Source organism: Sparus aurata, chromosome 19, assembly GCF_900880675.1.
Source record: "Sparus aurata chromosome 19, fSpaAur1.1, whole genome shotgun sequence".
NCBI lineage: Eukaryota > Metazoa > Chordata > Actinopteri > Spariformes > Sparidae > Sparus > Sparus aurata.
The window spans coordinates 14,693,030-14,714,913 of NC_044205.1; the positions used below are offsets into that span (position 1 = coordinate 14,693,030).

The 21,884-nt window shown below is 40.0% G+C and overlaps 1 protein-coding gene and 1 long non-coding RNA gene across 4 annotated transcripts in view; one reads left to right on the forward strand and one right to left on the reverse strand.

The window, feature by feature from the left end:
* Positions 1-21,884, forward strand: part of cntnap2a (contactin associated protein 2a) — a 328,136-nt gene that overhangs the window by 197,434 nt on the left and 108,818 nt on the right. The window contains exons 10-13 of the mRNA XM_030397660.1: positions 4,213-4,362; positions 13,535-13,697; positions 18,333-18,439; positions 21,247-21,366. Coding sequence (XP_030253520.1) covers positions 4,213-4,362; positions 13,535-13,697; positions 18,333-18,439; positions 21,247-21,366 — 540 coding nt within the window. The remainder of the gene's footprint in view (positions 1-4,212; positions 4,363-13,534; positions 13,698-18,332; positions 18,440-21,246; positions 21,367-21,884) is intronic.
* LOC115569642 (uncharacterized) lies at positions 70-4,215 on the reverse strand. Of its 3 annotated transcripts, XR_003981577.1 has the most exons (4): positions 2,938-4,215; positions 2,110-2,689; positions 301-426; positions 70-215 (listed from the first exon to the last, which is right to left on the reverse strand). It is a non-coding gene; the product is annotated as an uncharacterized LOC115569642 (long non-coding RNA). The 3 variants fall into 3 exon arrangements; XR_003981578.1 differs by lacking the exons at positions 70-215; positions 301-426 and adding an exon at positions 848-1,446; XR_003981576.1 differs by lacking the exons at positions 70-215; positions 301-426 and having other exon boundaries at positions 1,837-2,689.

A 21,884-nucleotide genomic window follows, 5' to 3' on the forward strand; every position in this document is an offset into this window, starting at 1 on the left:
ATGGTTTTAGCTGACTGCATTTGAAGAATATATTTCAGGTCCCTTATCAGGATACCTGGAATTGTCCTTTCTATCGCATCCACTCTGTTCTTTGTGAGCTGAAGTTCAGTCCTAGAAATATCCAGCTCATCCCTGAGAGCTGTCACCACCTTCCTGTGCTCCTGCACCCCTCCCACCCCTCTGGGAGGCCAGAGCTGCCAGTTCTGCTGCTTGCACTAGAAACATAAAGCCAGTCATTTCTCAACTGCACTTTTGAGATTTTCTAGCATCATGAAGTCTGTGATTTTGGTAAATACATACCAGAAATGAGCCTCTCAGCCTCTTCCACATTTTTCTTCAGGAGCTGCTGTTCAGTCTTAGTCGCTTCTAGCTCTGCTGTAATTGCTGTCACATTGTTTTCAGTGGCTGTCAGTCTGGATCTCATCACTGAAATACCATAGATGCTTTAAGTAAGGCTGTCTAAAGAAGCAATTCAAAACCTCTCTCATACAAGTACATTTCTGGTGTGTTATTGTTTATTGCTGCTGATATGAAACAATATTCAACTTACATCCAGTCTACAGATCTGTTTTGACTCCCCTGCTTCTTTAGTGTCAGGTATTGTAGTTCTTTTTTTTTTTTCAAGTTTTCACAATCTCAAATGTGCATGATGATTTCAGCATTCAGCTAATCAGATTCCGAGAGATTTAAACATATATTCATGTCTAATTAAGTTTTGAGCTCACTTTTCATTTATGTAAATTCTTAAAAGTAATGACTAGATTCCCTTTATTTGGGTTTAGTCTTATCTAGAGCTAAATCAATTCGGTGATGTGGTTTCAACGAACGATAGAATATAAATCTGCAGCAGTTTTTTAAGTCATTTAACGATTTTTATTGCAAAAATCCCTCAAATCCGCTGGTTCTAGCTTCTCAAATGTGATGCATTTGCTGGTTTTCTTTGGCTCCCCTAACTTTGATTTTGACAAGTTGCGATGGACATTTCAGCACTAATGGTGATGTAAATAATTAGAAGAATTTTGATTAATAATCACTCCATCACTGATAAATCACAGATGATTTGTTCTCCCCTTCTTGAGACCAGCCACTGTGTCTCTCTGGGTTTAAAGTTCAGCCTCGGTATTGCTCAGTTCCACCCTCTGCTCCACCACCATGTCCCTCAAAGCTCTCAGCTCATCCCGCATATCCTTCTTCTGTAAATCTTGGTAGGCACCTCCACTCTCTGCTTGAGCCCACGACAGAAACAAACAGCAACACCAGCAGCAGAGGAGCCCCTATTGTGAAACTGTAACCGCTCTTGAAAAACCTCTTAGAAATGAAATGGAATCAGATTGTTGCAGAGGCTGTTAAAACACTCTAAGTGAGCCACAGGGGTCAAAGAAAACTATCTTGTATCCAGTGGTCCATGACCATATGTAGGAACGTAGGCTGATGCAATGTCCACAACTGTGAATGCAAGAATGATTTCCCATTAACTTTTTTTCCCCAAAACGACTTCAACAGATATCAGCCAAAACCGATTAAGCATCTTCAAAAAAGATCATGCAACATGTAGTTGTGTTTATTGCTTTTGCACTTAAGTAGTGTTTGTCTAACATAATGATTTATCTTCTTTATGCTTATGGTAATTAGTTACATAAAAATCTGCATAAGTCATTGAACTATTGCCTCTGCTGAATGTTAAACAATCCTCTATGAAATGACAGTGGCTTTTAAAAAATTTTTTAAAAACGTAGCAGTTCCTAAATGGCTGAATTCAATGTTCTAAAATTCTCAAATGATATTATCAATGTAGGTCCCATTTAATAATTTATCACACGAAAACCATCCTCAACCTTTCAGTTTCTTCATTTCCATTTAATTCAAAACAAAAACAGAGCAAACTGACCAGTCAGCCTTTCACCTTGTAATCAGGCCCCTGGGCTTGAATGACAACTCTAAGCCATCGGACTGTTTTATCCAGTCAAATCTGAAAAATTCTCTCTTTTCTCCTTCATTATCAGTGCTGTTTTTTTATCTGTGGCAGACAGCCGGCATGGCGTGATTGGAGCCTGTGCATTTGACATGTGTGATGGGAGAGAGGGAGGTGGGAGAGAATGTGCGACATACCGCATATTTGCGTTTGTCTGTGCTTCAGAGTGAAGATTCAACACTGCTATCACTGATAAGCTCATCATTCAAAGCTATTGCAGGTGATGTAAAACAGATGAGAGGACACGAGGTTACACAGTATCTATTTTCCATTACACTCAAGAGGTTATAGAGAGGGATAGGATGGAGCAGAGTGCTTGATAGTGATTACATCAAACCAATATACAGTCAGAAATGTGATTATCAGCAGAGGAGCACATCAAGGTCACTTTCTACCAGAACCGAATGTTTTGTTGTCATTCACACAAAGCAGACGCTATATTTCTGCCGATATTACTTTTCAGTTCATGGCTTTTCAAGTACAACAAAAATGCTGTCAGCTGTGTCATTGTTTTTTTACTCTGACAGAGTCAAAATATGCATAATCACATTCATGATTGTACTGTGTGTGTGCGTGTTGCATGTGTGTGTTTGTGCATATTTAACCAGCACTTCACTGAACGAGGCCACAGCAGTCACCCCCTCAGCAGGGGGCCATCTTGGCTCTTCATTTCTTCGGTCACTGCTATGATGACGCACGCATGTACATGTGGACACCCTGGTGATTGAGATTAATTAGTGCAGACCCCATACTGACATCAAAGCTTAGGTCTCCGATAGCATTCGGGGAAGAAATAAACCATGCAAAAGCCTCATAGAAAACACACGGAAACTGTTACACAAAACAGATGCACTAACAAAAGCTTGTGCACTCTGTAACATGCACGGGTCAAATGAATTGAAACATGCAGTATGCTGAGGTACATGTGTATTGACTTGAGATCCTTGAGTTGCACGTGACCGCACCTTGAACTCCGCTCCAGTGTCCTCACCATCGATGTATTACAGTCAGTGAAGCAGTGAGCAGAGCCTAATTGAAAAAGACGGACAACGCAGCAGATGGCCACCAGAGGAGAAGAATACAAAGACAGTGAGGGGAAAAAAGTAAAAAGTAAAATGCAGAAATACAGGACAGGAAATAAAGACGGAGAGATGGAGGAAAGAATCGGGGACAGAGAGGGAGGCAGGATGAATAGAGATTGGTGTCAGTAAGAGGTGATGTATAGAGGAGAGGGTGATGAGAGTGAGCTGGCTTCTCTCTCGGCTCCAGTAGTAATGTCCCTTTCCAAAGCATCACTCAAATTTAATGGAGCACAGCTACAAGGGAAGAGAGAGAAAAGGAGAGCACGAAACCTGTGCACGAACACACACACTCTACACTGACACAGACAACGCAGCACATTACAGACTCGAACACACTTCCACAAGTGCTCAAAGCCCGCATGCAAAGACAGAGAACACACACACATGCACTATGGTACTCAGACGCAAACAGGGTTCTCTGAGAGTTAATGGAGTTGAGGCACAGGGGCCTTGAGACTGGAAGCCTCACTCAGCTTGGAGCAGGGGGAAGAGAGAAAAGAAGGAGCGAGAGAACAAAAGAGGAAGGACGAAGAATTGGGGAGCATTGGCATACAGATGAGAGAATGTGTTGAAGTGAGGAGGAAATGTGGTTGAGGCAGGAATACAATCCTCCGCCGAGGATGTCTTAACTCTGTCTGAGGATGGAGCCATACGAGCGGTAAAAAAAGAACAGGGATGCAGTGATTGTGGAGAAAAAACAACTGTATGATAAAGTAGATGGTAAACAGAGAGAGATAGCCACACATCACAGATAGAAATTACATTTCCTAGTTTCACCACCCACATACTTCTCACCCAAGATGAGTCACCCAGTGGTTTTTCTTTAAATCCCTGTCAGGCCCTTGATATTATACTATATCCTCCTCTAAGAAAGTTAACTCTGACCCAGTAAAAGAAATCAGTCTTGATTTTTTTTGTGTGATTAAACTACAAGTCAGCAACCACAGTCAAAAGACAATGTGGGTTAGACCTGTTTTAAAGCTCACAAATGACAAAAGAATGTGGTGCTGCATTTTGATAAACTTGGATGTGTTGTTCCAAGAAGTAAGTCAGCCAAACCTTTTACTCACCAAGAGGACTTTACACTTCAAGAACATGATGTTCAAAAGTGTGTTGGCATTTTCTGAAGGCACTTTACACTCTGCTCCCCCTCTTCAGGTTCAGGGCTTAACGATGGCCAGTGGCACGCAATACGTTTGGTCGCCAAGGAGAACTTTGCCATGTTGACGATAGATGGCGAGGAGGCATCTGCAGTGCGCTCCACTTCACCTCTCACCATCACCACGGGAGGAACCTATCACTTGGGAGGTAAGGGTCGAACACAACACCATCACCACAGATTTGACAAACACACGCTTTCCAACCTCCATTCGTCGTCATCTCATGACATTCCTCTCCAGTGGCCATCAGGGAGGGAAGGGGTGCATCAGAGTTTAAGATGGCTGCGGCTACAGAGGTAAGAATGCAACGTAGCGGCCAGTTTCATCCAGGTTGTGTTTCAGTCAATAGGGAATTCTGAGAAATGCTGTCATTTGTCTTTAATGTTTGGGTTCCATGTTGTCTGTGTGTGTGTGTGTGTGTGTGTGTGTGTGTGTGTGTGTGTGTGTGTGTGTGTGTGTGTGTGTGTGTGTGTGTGTGTGTGTGTGTGTGTGTGTGTTTTCACGCTGAATATGTCTGCAAATGATTTTTCTCACCAGAAATCTATATAGCAGTGGCCAGAGTTCAGGAATTTGCTCACTTAAACAAGGGCACAGACACAACTAGACCACTAGATAGACACAGCCACACACACACACACCCAAGCAGAGGAGAACACAGACAGACACAATCTGTCTGAATTAGGAAGACGCCAGGTTAATGATGCCAGACACCGCTGTCCGTCTGTTGGAAGATGGTCCGTATCTATGTGTGCATATGTGACTGTGTGTGTGTACATTTGGTGTGTGTGGGCACCTGTATGAAATTACAGTAACTGAGAGAAATGGGCTCTGATAGCTCCATAAGGCCGCCATCCCTCTCTCTCTATCAGAGTAAAATCTCCCCTATCAAGCCAAACCATTTCCCCAGGCCAGTCAATAAGGATCAGAGCACCTCACACACACTCACCCACACACATATCCACATTCTTTTATTCTGTTGTCCATCTTAATTTACTCCTCGCTGCTGTTGAGTGAACCCCCCTGAAGCCCATGATGACTCTGTACTTTTTATTTATGGAATCCAACTTTGTGAGGCCTTGATATGCTAATTGCAATCACTAAAGAAGTGTCCAACTTTTTTTTTTTTTTTACTATCACTTTTTCCTTTTTTTCTGGGGTATTCCTGGATTACTTAACCTGATGTGTTTCAAAATCACTCAATATCAACACTTTTATAATCACTTACTCCTGTTCACCCTAACTGTTCCCCTATCTTTCCTTTTATGTATGTCTTCTCAGGTTGCTCTGTCTCCTCTTTTCGCCTCTTCCCTCTCACACTTCCTTTCTCCGTTTTGATCCAATTGCTGATTTATTGATTTTTGTAAGCGAGCTTGGAATCAATAGTGTCTAAGAGGAGAGGATCTTCAAGAGGAGACAGAGAGAGTGAGAGAAAAAGAAGACTGAAGGGAAAATAAGATGTATAAAAGATGGGAAAGAAGAGAATGTGGAGATGAGGAGAGGGCAAAGTTTTTGGCAGGAGAATTTAAAAGATAGCAGGTTCGTAAGTGAGTGCAAAGCGTAAGAGAATAGAAGAAGGTGAACGCTATATCCTAGTAGGAACTGAGAAACTGCAAGGAAGGGTGACAATGAGAAGTAAATGCCCAGAGGCAGTACCTACACGTTGTTAAAGAAAACATATAGTTTCAAAAACACATAATTCACATATTTGTATTCAATATCCATACAAATAGAGAGACACATCACTCTCTTTGGTATGTGTTATGTACATATCCTTTGTTTTGGTTTCATCCTGAGGAAAATATGAAGCACAGGGCTTTTATCTATTTGCAGCATGAACGTGTTAACATGTAGAAAAGAGATTTTTCAAGCTACTTTTTTCACAGCCTCTCACACCCACCACACACAAACTGTGTGCTAGCTCAGCTAATAACATGTTTTTACAATGAGTTTATACAAAAAGACGTCTGTATGTAGACTTACTGTTTAGCTAAGTTTGCCAGGTCTCTTGGAATATGGCAAATTCTTGTCTCCTACATATGGCTTCATCCCTCTGACAGTGGTAGCTACCTGCAAACAGAGGGAGAAGGACAGAGGACAGTAGGAATAAATGATACTAACTGATTTTATTGACATCTGAGATTTGTTTCCATTGAGATAGTATCGACTTTTCTTGGTGACGTTATAAACATTACTGTTGCTTCTCTAGAAATGACATTTAGTTGAATTTAGTGAATAAACTCTAATCCTGCGCTGAATGTTATCTTTTTTTTTAAAAAAGATTGTATTTTTTTGGAAAAGCAATTATATATTGCTTTAAAAGACAGATAAGAGATTAGATTTTTGGCCGCATATGGTGGTACCCCAAAGCGTTCTTTAAGGCTGGCAAGTCTGCATAATCCTTGCCGAAGAGCAGGAAGGGCTGGTGCTAAACAGAAGTGTGGAGGCCGCTGGGAATTCAAAACTACTGATTATTATTATGGCAAAGAGTACAAAGTAATATTTGGGCCACCACTTCATAGGCAATGGGAGACGTCTTAAGCAAGACACTTCTGGAACCACTTCAGCCACTTCATTCTTAGTTCAGACTTGAGATTTCTTTTTAATAGGAAGAGGTGTGTGTGCTGTTGCAGGTTGTTTTTAGCTTGCAGAATTATTTTTAGCTTTTCCACAATTAGGTTTGGATTTTACTTGGAGCTCTTGTTGTGGTTTTAATTGTTCATCAACCACCAATGGTAATGAAAATCTATCTACATGAGACAAACAGGCAGAAATATTCACGGACAAGGCGATGTTTTTGAACGGTGTTATGTATAGTGACGTTTGCCATCTTCCTACCTTGCATGAACCATCAGTGCACATATCAGTCCTCCAATTTCAGGACCAGATTTTATTTTCTCTTCGTCAATGCTTTGCCTCCCCAGTCTTCAGATTTACAATGAAGGCCTGAAGCCATCTGAACCTGTGCCTGTGTGGGTTAGTGTGAAGCCTTTGAACTTGTCTGTTGGTTTGGACCACTACTCTGAAACTCCCAAGCACACATACACACTCGAAGCCCAGATAACTTACCACTCATACAAAATATCCATAATTTTCATTCACAACATTCACACCTCACCACATTCGGGGGCCAATTTCCATCCCAGCACAGAGGGAAGAGAATAATATAGTGAGTGCACAAAAAGATAGTTTAGCCTTTGGCTTGCCCTCAATTACTCTCTCTGATCGCTCAGCTTGATGAGTCATAGAGGCCAAGCACATTAAGCTGTCCTAAAGCTCTCTAACAGTATACCATCAGCAGTTTCTATGTGGCTTTGACTGTTCTGTCAGTGTGGCCCAATTAGCAGACACCCCTCAGTATCATGAACAAACCATGTTCTTATTTAGATGGGAGGAGGGCTTGGATAATTGCTGAGAGTCATTTGTGTAGTTTCAGTCATCAGGTAGCCAGCCATCTGCTTCAGATTCCATTCCTTTAAGGCATCAATCTGCTGTGATATCATTGGTAACAGTTGTTGATCAGTGACCACGGACTGAGCCAAACTTTGTAAGGAAAGTAACACTGCTACTACAACATGATCTGTCCGATTAAAATACACTCACTTTGACAATCGCAATATATCTGCTGCTTCTTCTGTCGTTGTTGTTTTGGTTGTTTTCTAATTGTGGCGCATGTAGTATAATATTATAATGTTTGCTCAGTATAAGAAATGATATCAGTGGAGATTTAAATTTTATTATGTGTCCGTTTTCTATTTTCTTCATGTTATGTTTTTTTTTTCCCCATTGTGGCTTAATGTATATTAACCATGTCCAATTGCCAGATAAACTTAACATTAAGGGTAATCAGTATTTAATTGAAGCATGACTGCCACACTTATACAAAGACGTACATGCACTGCCCACACAATTATGCAAAGTCTGAAGCTCAGTGTTTTGATATGACACTTAAAGTGTAATACATTATGGTTAAGTGAGAGGGGATCAGTGCACCTGGGTAATGGGTCTTTTTACCATTAGGGCGCACACATACACACACCCACACACATACATTGTTGACATTGGGGCATTATGTAAGGTAATAATTTGTTTGTGTTTAATCATATTGAAAGTGCGTGTGTGCATGTAGGTAAGGCAGAAGTGATCCTACCTTTTAGGGGGGACAGAATATAACCAGTGGGACATAATTACTTTTAGTCTCCTGCTGGCCAAATACTGTTGCTCAATTTAATGTGAAACATAGAAAAGCAGTTAGCCAGAGGCGGGTTACGTCCTCTTACTGTTTGCTCAAGAAATTAAAAAAATAATCTAAAAAGACAAGCCAGCTACTGTTTGGTTGTCCTACCAGTGATCAGTTGTGACACTTTTACAACAGAAATGAGAAGCAATATTTAAACTACATATTCCCTATGTACAGCAGTTGATACAGAAGTACTTTAATGCAGATATATTCTTTTTAATTAATAAAATCATTTTTTTTCTAACTGAACAGAGTTCCTTAATGCTTTTAATCAGCATTAATATTAATACTAGCAATGTGTAATATGAGGACAAGCGTGCCAACATAAAAATATTTGCTAATTAATGCTTTAATTAAGGTAATAAATTACCTAATTTAACCAAACAGTTATGTTTAATGTATTTTAATGACTATGGTGGGACATTACGCTGCTCGAGTAGCATTCCCAAAGAATTTAAAGGCTGTGACAAATATGCAGCTTAAAACCTTTGATTTTAATGTCATTTGAAAACAAAAATACATAAAGCTGGCAGACAGATGAGGTCACTAGTGGCCAGTCACTGATGTAAGCTGTAGATTAGTTTTTTGTTTTTTTTAGTTTATTAGTTTATTATATCGAAGACAATCCCAATTAATTAACTGCATCAACAACAGTAAAAAGGGGCAGCTTTAGCCAACATGGCTAATATCCTGCTGTAGTCCCCGGCCAGATGACAATAGGCAGATATACTTGCCCTGCTTTTCCTGTTCTATGGCATTAAAATGCACAAGGCACTGCCTTAACCCAAGGTTACAGGATACTATATTTTAGATGTCAGAGCAACGACAAGACTTGGCTCTAAGCCTCTGTCATCCTGTCCCCAACTACGCCCTCTTAATTTTTCTTCTCTCCTCTGTTTTCGTTGCTCTACTTTTCCTCCCTTCCTCCCATTTTTTTCTTTCTCAGTTTATCATCCCTTCTTCTTTTTTGGCCCTCCACCTCTCCTCTTTCCGCTCATCCCTGTTATCCTCTTTAACCGGGTCGGCCCCTTCTTTTGCCTCCTCTCATCTCTGCCCCTCTATCCTTCGAGCGTCTGCTTTTAAAATCAGCCTCCTGAACCCAAAGCCTATTTTACGGGGAGTAGTTCCTCACTCCTGACACTGCGCTTAGAGAAATTAGTAAGTGACTGACACGAGACAGCCACAAATTGAATTTCTCAAGAGGCAAGACAGACGGACACTCACACAAACACACACGCACATACACCAGGCCATAAAGTCATGCTCTCCTTCCCTCAGGAGCGTGGGACAAATGGATATACTAATGAGAGAGATGTCAATTATGGGGTGTTCCACCCTGAAGCATGCTGTTGTTTGATAATTTTGGGGGGAAGGAAGATTCTGTGTTTCCTTTTATTAGTTCTGCAATCTTCCTGACCATTTTCATAACTCTGCTTAGTTGTTCCACACAGTATCACAGAATTTCTTAGCTCGTTGCTTCTTTTCTTGCACATTTATTTTATGTGCATGAATAAATGACAGTCTCATAATGTCTGACAGCCTTAAACTTAGCTTTCCCATTACGCTATACAGTATACTATGATGTAAAACCTTTCTGACCTTTTAAAAGAAAGTGTTGCAATGCTGCTTTCACTCCAGTTGGTTTATTTGCTCACTTCAGTATGGACAATTTTTCACTCAGCTGTGAAGAAAAACCCTCCCAACACATACAGTATAGAATGAATTGACAGTCACAGTATATGCATTGGTGATCATTGTGACATAGCACACCTCCATCAGTGCTTCCACATACTGTCACCCCTTCTTAATCTTAAAGCTTGTGATGAATTAGACATGAGACTCTGTGAAACCCACATTTATCAAAGAGCATCCTACTATGTCTGTACATGTGCTTTGTGTACTTTTGTGTACATAAATGCGTGCCCTCTTGTTTACATTTCACAGCAGGTACATCTTGTCGTTGACACGTGTGCAGTAATGTTTGACAGGCATGCAGCCTATTTTTGCTCGAAGGTGCTCTCTGAAGTGTTTCAAGTATGTGCTGTAGCATTTATCTGTCCTTTTTTATCGTAGATTTTGGATTTTGTGAGAATATAATTTTTGGCAATAGTTTTTGTCTCTGTCTTTCTTTCTTTTTTTTTTTTGTCTTTCTAAAAATGTTGTGTCGAATCCTCCGAATATTTGTTAGAATTTTTGCACATCTCAGAATTTTGGCTGATTTCCAGCCAACCTCATCTGAAAGTAGATACATCCCGCTTAAATGTGCTGGGATGTGGAAACAAGTGTTCTGTAGCCTGAGAGCCAGCCGTGCCAGTCTGATGTTGTTCAGCTTGTGGAGAGCTGGTGCTGGTCTTCCCGTGTGTATTGTAAGTGAAGCTCTTTGGGCACAACAGGGAGCATATGATAGGGTGCCAGCAAGCCTGCAGGGGTTTATTGCTGCCGTTTCCGAGGGGTTATGGGAGATAGAGAGTCTTTGTTTATACTACAAATTAAAACCACACAGCATCGTTGCATTCAGGAAAAAAAAAATTGAATGTGTTTAGACAATCCTTGTTTGGTGTGTGTGTGTGTGTGTGTGATAGCTTGAGGATGTGCAGATGTTTGACCACATCAATGCCTAGTTTGCCAGTTGTTTGTCTCCATTGGACTCCATCTCACTAATCTGGTCTGTGTCTTCCTCTGCGTTTTCAGCATTCTTAATGATACAGTACCAAATATTTGAAAAGCATAAAATGCCATTTTATGAGAAAATGTTCATATAAAGGAGGACTGCAAGTAGTATTGACATTATTTGTTGCTGGTCATGGCTTCAGAGTAACAATAAGAGAAAACATGGTGCTTTGTCCAAATTTAAAGCATGAGGTCTGTTGGGATACATTTGCTCTTACTCCTATTTAGCTCAGTAATATTCATTTAATATGCACATTTGTGTAGTGCAGTGCCCAGACGAACATTTATAGTTTAAATCAAAGTGACACAATGGGGCTCTCCAGTACAGCAGCTAATTTCTCCATGGGGATACAGGAGTTACTGAGAGGTGCTTTTGAATAGTGAATTGCATTACATTGTTTGTTTTTTTCCTATCCAAGACCAGCTATCAGACATCATCAGGATTTAGTGTCCTTGCTGTGTCGTTCAGTTAGGAGCTTTCCTTGCAAAATTGATTTATCAAGTAAATAATACAAGTTTTAGTAGTATTTAACATTTTCGTGCCTTAACAATTCTCTCCATACAGAATGAGCAGTACATAGGCTAAAAACAGATGACACCCCAACAAACAGGATATTTTGGTAGAATTAAATAAGGTAAACCCTGTCTGTGGTTTAGATAGAATAACTGAGCAACCAGCCCCCCGATAGCTTTCACAGCCTACATCCATCTACCCATCCATCGTTCCATGCATTGCTCCATTTCTTCTGCCAAGCTGTCAGGAAAGCTGCGCTTCCTTTGCATTCATATGCTATCCACGGGACTCAAACCGCTGCCAGCCAGCTGCAGTCTGCTCCGCTTCCCATCTTCTCTCTTCCTTTCCAGCTCTCCCCCTCTCCTCTCTCTGTCTGTCTACCACTCCTCTGGAAAGACAGCAGACAGGTGTGGCAGGAGAGGAGGCAGATGGCGAGGATGACAGCAGAAACTTTTGGGGGGGAAAAATGATCATCTGAAGATGTGAAGAAAACAATGAGTCCAGCTCAAACACACACACAGGCATTTTACTCTTCTGCTGCTTTATTTGCTGGCGTGTCAGCCAACTACATAAACTACAATTTTGTTGGTGCCCACATGCACACAGTGCATAATAGGCCCTCTATAATAAGCCTTTTTGATGCATTGGCCTTGAGGCTAATAGGCAGGCTGGAGAGCGTGACAGCTTATAACATCACAATGATGGAGATGTCATTGAGCGGTGGTGTTTTATGAGTGACCTGTGTGCTCGTGGCAAAGATTGAATTCCAGGCCCTCATCTCCTACATCTGACAGTGCACGTACGCCATAATAACACCTGTGTGTGTACATACATTTTGTATTCAGTAAACAAATACTGTACACATGTGCACACAGACAGATTTGTACATGTAGAATATACACATGACCTCCCATCTGTGGATTTTGTGCGACAGATTGAGCAAACAAACAAACATACACATTCACACACACCATATGCACACAGTTTTGTCCTAGCCTTGTCCCCATCTCAGTCAAGGCCCAGTGCTACCTCTGGACGGACCATTGACTCTTGTATCTCATAAAGGCACTGTGTATAGTAAAACCTATATGTCCTCTGGTGTATTGCGGCCTTAGCACTGGTATTAAGGCTAATGGGCCTTGTGGAGAAGCTCTAAAACAAAAGGACTGATGAAGGTTCATGGCTTTAAAAAGCGACAATAACCAGGCAATGACCAGGTCAGTTGTTCCTCTTCAAGGCTGATGTTGTTGTTAAGTCTGATATCTACTTCTACAGGAGGTCTTTTCTTCACAATGCATTTTAAATCATGGACAAAAACACTCCATCATTCCTTGGTTCCTTCATTGTTCAAACGCAAGCTGCTGTTCATATCATTTCTGGTCACAGTTTATGGTAAGGGTACTTCTATTATCATAGATTCACGCATGAAAAAGAATGAATTAATTACTGTAGTACTTCATGACCTATCAGTAATGTACAAGAATTAAAGCATCTCATGCATAACTTAATGTAAGAATAATTCATGAATTAATTCAACAACTGAGGCTTTTAAATCCTCATAATTTCTGAGTTATTAACGATGTTCATCAAAAAAATGCACAAGTATCCTGCTGAATTCTAAGTGTTGTAAACATGATTAACATTGCATCATCATTTTTGTAGCCTTCGAATAAAATGATGACCTGGTCCATCTTGAAAAGCGATAAATGCATACATTAATTCTTGTCCATTCCTGATAGTTCATGAAGTACTACATAATTTAAGTTGTTTTGCATTAATTTATGATAACTCGTGTACACGTACCGTACATTTTTATCCTTTTGTTTCTGGGTTTTTTTTCTCAAATCTCTCCCTCTAACTTTTTATCTGTGTCTTTGTTTTTTCTTTGGCTGGTTTCAGGGTATTTTCTCCAGACACTTTTCCCACCCTCCCAGCGGTCCTTCCAGGGCTGCATGCAAGCGATCTTGGTGGATGACCAACCAGCTGATATGCATGCGGTGGAAAAAGGCACTGTGGGGGCATTTGAGAATGTCAGCCTCGACATGTGTGCAATCATTGACAGGTAAGAGTGATAATTCATGGATGCAGGACACAATCATTTGTGAATGAAAAGAATTTTCATTCAAAGCACTAAAGCAATGTGTCATGAGTGTCATAAATCAATTGGTTTTAAATTGGAGGAGTCACATAAACAGAGTCTGTGAATTCTAATCCAGAGCTGTATGACTCAGAGCTCTGGTTGTTGTGTGTATCCGCAGAAGAATACCTTGTGTGTGTGACTGTTTTTTGTGTACTTGTCATACTGATAAATAGATATAATTGATGGGGTGGATTCACAGTGTGAGGGGATGTGTGTAAATAACACATTTGTTTTGTTTTAAATGGAAAGAAAATTGTCGGTTTCATCCAAACACTGCATGATCTTAATCAAACATAAGAAATTTGCCATTTCTTTCGTTGCCACGTATAACAACAATTCTGTACAGTTCATCCCAGCGTTGGCTTACTAGAAGCATTCAACTTATTGACATTTCAATTTATTTACTTGTCATAGACTAGACACACACATTGGGATGGATGTGCCATATGTGGAATCATCCATGGCTGGAGCTCAGTTTGAGTGTTTTTTTAAAACTGAGCCAGATGCTTGTATGAAAACATTCAGATTTCATGGACTGGTTTAAACTTAATGGATTAAGCGTAGTCCAGTGTTAGATAACAGTTTAGTGGTTTTCTTTCATGCAAAAGACATACTGAGGATTTATTTGAAATGACATGTATCACACCATGAAGGTGAACCAGACTGAGACGCTACAATTAGGAATAGGCCCCGTTGATTGGAACACCATTATCCCTGTACCTAGCGATTTGTTTTCAGGTCAGGTTTGTCGATAACACTTACCACCATCAATATCTCTGCCCAGAGGTGTAGTGACCAACTGCCACTGCTTGAGTTTCAAGCTCAATGTTGTCCTTACTACAATAAAGGTCTGACTTGCTAGACCACAGCATCAGCTACGTTGTGACTAATACAGACACATTTTTACAAAAGTAATCTCAGATAAACTTCCTAAAGTTTTCTTTAACAATTAAATGTTTGATTTTGTCATTTCTGTCTCTGGGTTTGTGTTTCTATGGCTGAACTCACAACAGAGATAATTTGACTGTTTGTCAGATGACAGGAAGTGGCATTTTTGTTTTATGTTCTCGAAGTCCTCTAGTGTAGTTGGCATATGAAACTGGGAGACTACAGAAAGTTTTTGTGTCTATTGATTATTGGCCTTTAAATGCAGAAATCAGTATGTGTGAAGATTTTTTGACCACCCAGGGGGTAGCAAACAATTTGTGAAGAAGTTAACAACACAATGAGAGCAGTGAGAGTGATGCAAAATAGGGAAGTGTTAGGTATCCACATTACATACATTCATATGATCAGTTGATGGTATGATAATATTCATTATAGCCGCTCACAGCTTAAAGCAGTCACGTGTGAGCATTTTCAAATGAAACAGGTTTGTTATACCAGTTCAGTTTTCAAAAATCTAACTTCTTTCTTTACGCTTTGCAAATTATAAAAAATAATTTTAGTTTCACACAGACTTTTTTTATAACTTAGATATTGAAGTCATCACTTTTAGATATGTTGTCATGCAATTTTATAATGATAATCAGTCTGTGCTTGAAGCCTTCTTTTATCGTTTGTTTTGCCTTTGTAATGCTAGTGTGAATTAATGTAGTGTGAAATTATTATTATTATTGCAGATTGTAATACATTAGTGCTGCTGATTGTTGCTAGCAACAGGCTGAGTGTTGTCACATTTTGAGACAAACTAAGATGTCCACAACAGTTCCCTATCCCTGCTGCTCACAGTATTGCCCATTGCAATTACTTCAAATGTTATGTAGCAGGCCTGCAGTACTAGAGGTGGGCCCTGTCCTGCCATGGAAGATGAATGAGTGCAGTGTTACCATCTAACTAATCAGAATGTCTTTGAAAGCAGTTCAATAGCCCTGTCTGACCTCCTTTTGATCAATGCTGTTCCACTGTGGGATTCTGTTCAGGCTGAGATCGTGGAGGGAGCAAAACACACACATCCACGCAGACACACTCTGGTGCTGCCACACACAAGGCTGCGTGCATGCAGATTCTAATATTCCACAACTTTACTGTTATTCTACAAGGGCACCATAATAACACATGCAGCTTGGTACATGTAAGCATACACACACTATTGAGGTGTCTCCCATTCTGTTTATAAACGTTCTTTTTCCTCATGCAAACCCCAGAGCTTTTAAGGTATAATCAGTGTACTTCAGGGTTTAGTTCATTGGGCTTGTCTTTTATTATCATTAGAGCTAATCAATTTTCATCAGCACTTGTAGCCTACTGAATTTACATAACTTAGATACTTGGATCACTGGCACAGTAGACTTATTTCCATTTGCAGTAAAGTTAAGGCTTAATATGATTTAAATACCAATGGGTGGGGTCAGGGCTCATCTTTATATCAAGTTTCTGACGTTTTGTCAATGCAACTTCCTTGTCCTTACATAGCAGTGTCACTGTTAATATGACAGGCGTGTACACATGTAGTAGTGTTACCCATAGTGTCTTCTGGCTCTGCACCCGTCAACAGTCGGAGCAAAGATATTCTAAGAAGTGTCTGATTATTTTGCAAATGTCATTTTTCTGTCCATATGTTTCTACAGCAGCTACATACAGTATTTCCCTCATTGCTTACATACATGCACATAGCTAAGGTACACATATTGCACAGTACATTCAAAAAGCACACCTGCGTTTATTTGCTTTGCAAGAACATTTCTTCAGAGAGTGAGAAAAGCACACCTCATCCCCATGTGTAAATGTACACATGTAAGTACACATGAGCTCATATACAGATACATTGGAAAAAAATGTTCAGGCTCCTCTGTCAGTAAACACAAAGTATATCATATGAACAAGCCCACAGTTGCATGTCAGCATTGTAGTGACTGGAGGTATGACAGCAGTAATCGTCTTGTCTCCCTCCGGAGATTGAATGTGAACTTGAACACTGTGCTGCTAAACTGCCCGACTTCTTACATGACTAAAGAAGAACTCAGCATTTTAAAGGACCCCCTGCAGCTCTTATGAGTCAATGTTTGTTTTTCCTCCAGCTGGCTTTCCTCTTGATATCACTTTGATTCATTCAAATAAGCAAACTCAGATATTTTAATCACATAATTTGTGCTTGAGTACATGTACATGTGAGTATGTGTGTGGGAGATCCCAGCTCTGAGACTACAGTGCCTCGGGCTCCATCCCCAGCGAGCCTGTAGACCAATCAAACCACAGAACTTTGATGTTTTCAGGGTTTGAGTTGGTATTCAAATTTTGACAAGAAAAAAGCAGTGATTTCTTGACTGCTGTTTTCTTAATGCTGTCTTTACATGAAGGCGGATAACTAAATTGACTAGCATAACACTTCCAATTTCAAGTTTTATACTGAATACACATAATTGTGTATCTTTTACAATAAACTCCAATTCTGTCACATCCTGTTTTCCATGATCACTCGAATAGTTTTCCATATACATGGAAAACTAAAAAAAGGCATGTAATTTAGTCATTTAGTCATCAATTGTCGTATTTTCGTTTATGTCGTCACACAATATATTAAGTATAAAATAATGATTTATAACAGCTCATAATTGCTTGCTGTTAGCGTTGACAAGTTGACCAGTAATTTAGCTTTGCTGAACTGACTCATCCAGTTCAATGCTCAATGATGCTAAATAATCAATTAAAATCATCAGTTTTGTTTGGTCATTCATTTTCAAAAAGAATGAGAAATTACATCTCATGTTTGAGTTGACACGTATTACAATTTTTGATAATTTTTTTCCTGCTGACACTTTGATCTCAGCAGTGGTGTTTTATGTTGATCCCCTCCAAATAAGCTGTCTAAAAGCCCCATTTTTTGATGTGAAAAAAGGATGTCTGTGAGTAAAAGGCCTTTCACAGTAAGTTAAGATGATGGGAGCACTTCCTGATTGCTATATTTAATCACACTCACTATCTGGCAAGTTCAAGCAAGATCCTACTGCTGCTGTTCTATTGTTAAATGTGTTCTTTTCCACCTAGTATGAATTCCACCAATTGTGAATTTGCCAGATTCTTTGCACACCAATGTACATTTGGTCAGTTAAATCATAATGCATACATTATGGATATGGAACTTATTTTTTTGGGCAGTCTCAGTTAAATATCCCACGGAGGAACATATTCACCATAAAATTATACACAAGAGTATTCAGTAGGTCTCACTCTGTGAGATCCTCAATACCATTCAACATGACAGTCACTATATGTGAACACACAGAGAATTACACGTTCGACACATTGTTCGTCAAAAGTAGATCTTGTGTCATTAAGAAAATCTAAATGTTTCACCAGGACTGGTTGATATCACTGAAAAAGATCAAATAAAATATTTTATTTTAGTTGTTATCAGTCATTTATGATAATTTTTAATGACATATTTTTTAATAAAGATCAGGAGGAAAAAGTTTGATTAATGCATTAAGTAGAATTATTAGCATTTTTGCTATTAAAAAGTATTCTCTAAAAAACTCTTTCTTTCATTCTTTTTTCTTTCCTTTCTTTCTTTCTTTCTTTCTTTCTCTCTTTTTTTCTTTCTTATTCTGTGTCCAGGTGTATGCCTAATCACTGTGAACACGGCGGCCGGTGTAAACAGACGTGGGACGGTTTCAGCTGTACTTGTGATGGAACAGGCTACACTGGAGCCACCTGTCATACTTGTGAGTATGTGAGTGTCTGTGCCTGCAGTTGTGTGTCCTTGCCCATCTGGTTTTTCTTCTTTCTTTTTTTTTTTTCTCTTTTTTGTCCCTCACTTAAACACCACTGTGTTCTGTTCCTTGTGTGTTGGTTTGATTTGGCCTTCCTCTGTTCGCCTTTGAGTGATTAAGCTGTTTCTCCTTCCAAAGCCGCAATCCTCAGCAAAGGGACAGATGAACTTTTGAAGTGTTCAGAGGCTAGGCTTTTCTGACTGTGTTTTGTGTTTTGTTCTGGTCTGAGAAGAGGCAAACCAACCAAAAGCAGCAGTGCACAAAGAGAACAGAGTCAGAAAGAGAGAAAAAGCCGAATAGGGTTTTTGAAAAGGCTTAAATATTTGAGAAGGCCATCCTTCCTCCCATATGCCACAAATATTGTTCTCTTTTAAGAGAGGATGTGAGAGAAATGTTTTGGCAACATTGTGAACAATAAGCCTAAATCAACAGCTTTAATATAAATGAAGTGTGAGGAACATAAGATAGAAGAATAGAGTGAGTGGAAAAGACAGTAGGATGGGAGGGCAGGGGGACAGATGAGTTTGAATAACACCAGAAAGGAAATAAAGCATATGCAATAAAACAATGAAATAAACACACACAATAAAAGTGAGCAATGTCTTTGTGTGATCACATATCTCCCTTGTATGTGTTTGTCAATATTCACTAATAAGAGAGAGCTAGAGGCACCTGTCAAACTGCCTCGTTTGGGACTTGAAAGTCGTGGGTTTAATCTGGGGACCAGCCAGAATGATGTGGGCAGGGAGATTGGATGAATAATGCTTTCCCCTGCGGTTCAAAACTGTTGCTTCAGCGGAGATGGTCCGTGGTCAATTGTAAACGGCTGTGAGTGTACTGTGTGTACGGCTGTAAAACACCATTGTTGTGCTTTTAGTGCTTCCTTTGGACCTAGAGAGGATAAAATAAAACAAAGGAAAGAGCAGATAAGATATTGGATACTAGTTAGCGACACATTTACCACTATGTTCATCGACAGGGCACCCGACAATATGAGGGCATGAGGTAAAACCCTTTTACGGAGCAGGGAGAGTCTTACAAAATTACAATATTATGTTGCATTTTGGGAAATGTCTTTTTTAGAGTTTGACACTTAGGTAAGTCAGCATATCTCAACCTCTGCTGCATCATATTTGACGACGTAAGTAGCTGAAGTGTTAAGACCAGAAGTTTGAATCACTTAGTGGATCAACAGAAAATGTATGTACAAGAATATTGATATTTTTCCACTCATTCTATCTATCTATCATAGTACTGTGCTTTTCAGTTCTGGTTAAGGTTAAAATGAAGCATGGGGTCACGCCGAAATTGCTGCTTTTATCTGGATATATTATGGCATTTTACTCTGAAGGTTTATTTTCCAAACATATTATTTTTAATTACACATTCCCTCTAGAGCTGTGGCTCTAACCTTTCAGTCCTAGGAGAACTACTGGTTATTCAGCTTCCACTGTGTTACAGCCTTTGACCAGTGGCCTCAAACCCGAAGTGGTGCTTCAACAATTCTGCGTAGATCCTTCTGAGATAGTTCAGCAGGGTCAGTTCCTCCCAACACTGGTTTTGTTAAAGAGCATGTCCTCTCAGCAAGCAACTGCATCACTTAACTCCTGTGTGAGCACGGTGGATATCAAAGTGGAAAAATACAATAATAGAGTAGTCAGAGGATGTAACAAACAAGAAAAGAAATCTCAGAAAAAAAGAAAAAAGAGACATAAAATACAGAGTGTAATTAAGAGCTATGACTAAGAAAGCTAAGGGAGAAAGGATTTTTTTATTTTTTCATTTTAAACTCTTTGTTAAGCCTGTGAACAGTCCTCAGTCAAGAAAGTTTCACTCTGAATTGCACTTTCACATTACTCTTTGAAGTGTAATTCTTCCTCTCCTCCCCTCTCTGTCTTTGTGTAGATTAACACAAACATAACGTCAATATGTTGTCAGATAGATTGCTAGAGAGTGTGGGACAAGACAGCGCTCGTTGACAGGCTCTGAATGGAGACTGGCAACCGCATGAAATTGCCTTCTGCAAGCAGGGAGAAAAATAACTGCGGACATTGATGTGCTATTTTAGATCCATTCTCCAGTTTAATTAATCTTTAGTCTATTGCTCAACAAAAATATATTCAAGTGTGGATATGAGATGCAGGCAGAGAAACAGATGGAGGCTATCTTGGGAGTGGTTTATCATCTTTAGTGTCATACTGTGGGCAGCATATGGTAATAATATAATATCATGACATGCCCTGTTATTCCTAAGCCTACCCAAGATGTCCGAAAATCGCTTTGAGTGGCTTACTGTAATGAGCTCTACTCCAGCATCACACACAGGAGAGGAAATGAGAGTGACGGCCATGCAAATCTCTGAAAACTTCCATGTTTACCAGAGGATGAGGATCAACCCCCTTGATTTAAGATATAAAAAAACATGGTCTTGACACCGCCACCATACATTTTTTACAGCGCTGTTTGAAATCATATTCAAAAAAGTATTCCAACATCAACAACATACTTCTCAGCATGACACAACGTAGAATAAGCAAATTGGTGTTCAAAGAAATAAGATGCGTTCACTGTTAAGCAGATTGTAAGCCTGTTTTATTCATTCTAAAAGTTTGCTCAGAATCATTAAGGTGGACAAAATAGACCCTTTTGGCAGCAGTGGGTCTGGTATGTAAGGAGCATTAAAGCCTGAGTTACAGTCTTGTTCCCTCCAACTGATCATCTCCTACCTATGTTTCTCTTTGCCCCTGCCCCACCCCCAGCTATCTATGAGCCATCGTGTGAGGCGTACAAGCATTTGGGAAGGTCCTCTGAAACCTACTGGATCGATCCTGATGGTAGTGGACCCCTTGGCCCCTTCAAAGTCAACTGCAACATGACAGGTGTGTGTGTGAGAGCGCCCTGAAGTCACTGTTCTGTGTCTGTGCTTCCATCTCCGATGCATCTTTGTGTATACGCATGCAGGCATACGTATATGTGTCTGTCTAGACCCAGTGACCTGTGAGGGAAGAAAATCCAGCCATCCTCATTCTTAACCTCAGACAGCGGCACTCTTAAACTGCTATGCCTAGGGGTTTCCATGGCAACATAAGCCACAGCTATTGACATTTAACTCTGAAGGAGCAGCCACAACAGACACATTTATACGTATGCACACTCACCGCTAACACACATGAAAAGGACCTGTTCCGCAAACCTAAGAGTGCTCCAGCGGTTTGAGTGACAGACACCCACCCCTACCGACTCATGCACATGCCCATCTCCATGCTCCTTCACACACACACACACACACGCACACACACACACACACACACACACACACGTAGTGGAATAAGTCTCGAACAGCAGAGCAAGCAGGCAGAGCAAAGGCGAGACTTTTAATGAAATGTCACTGCACTCC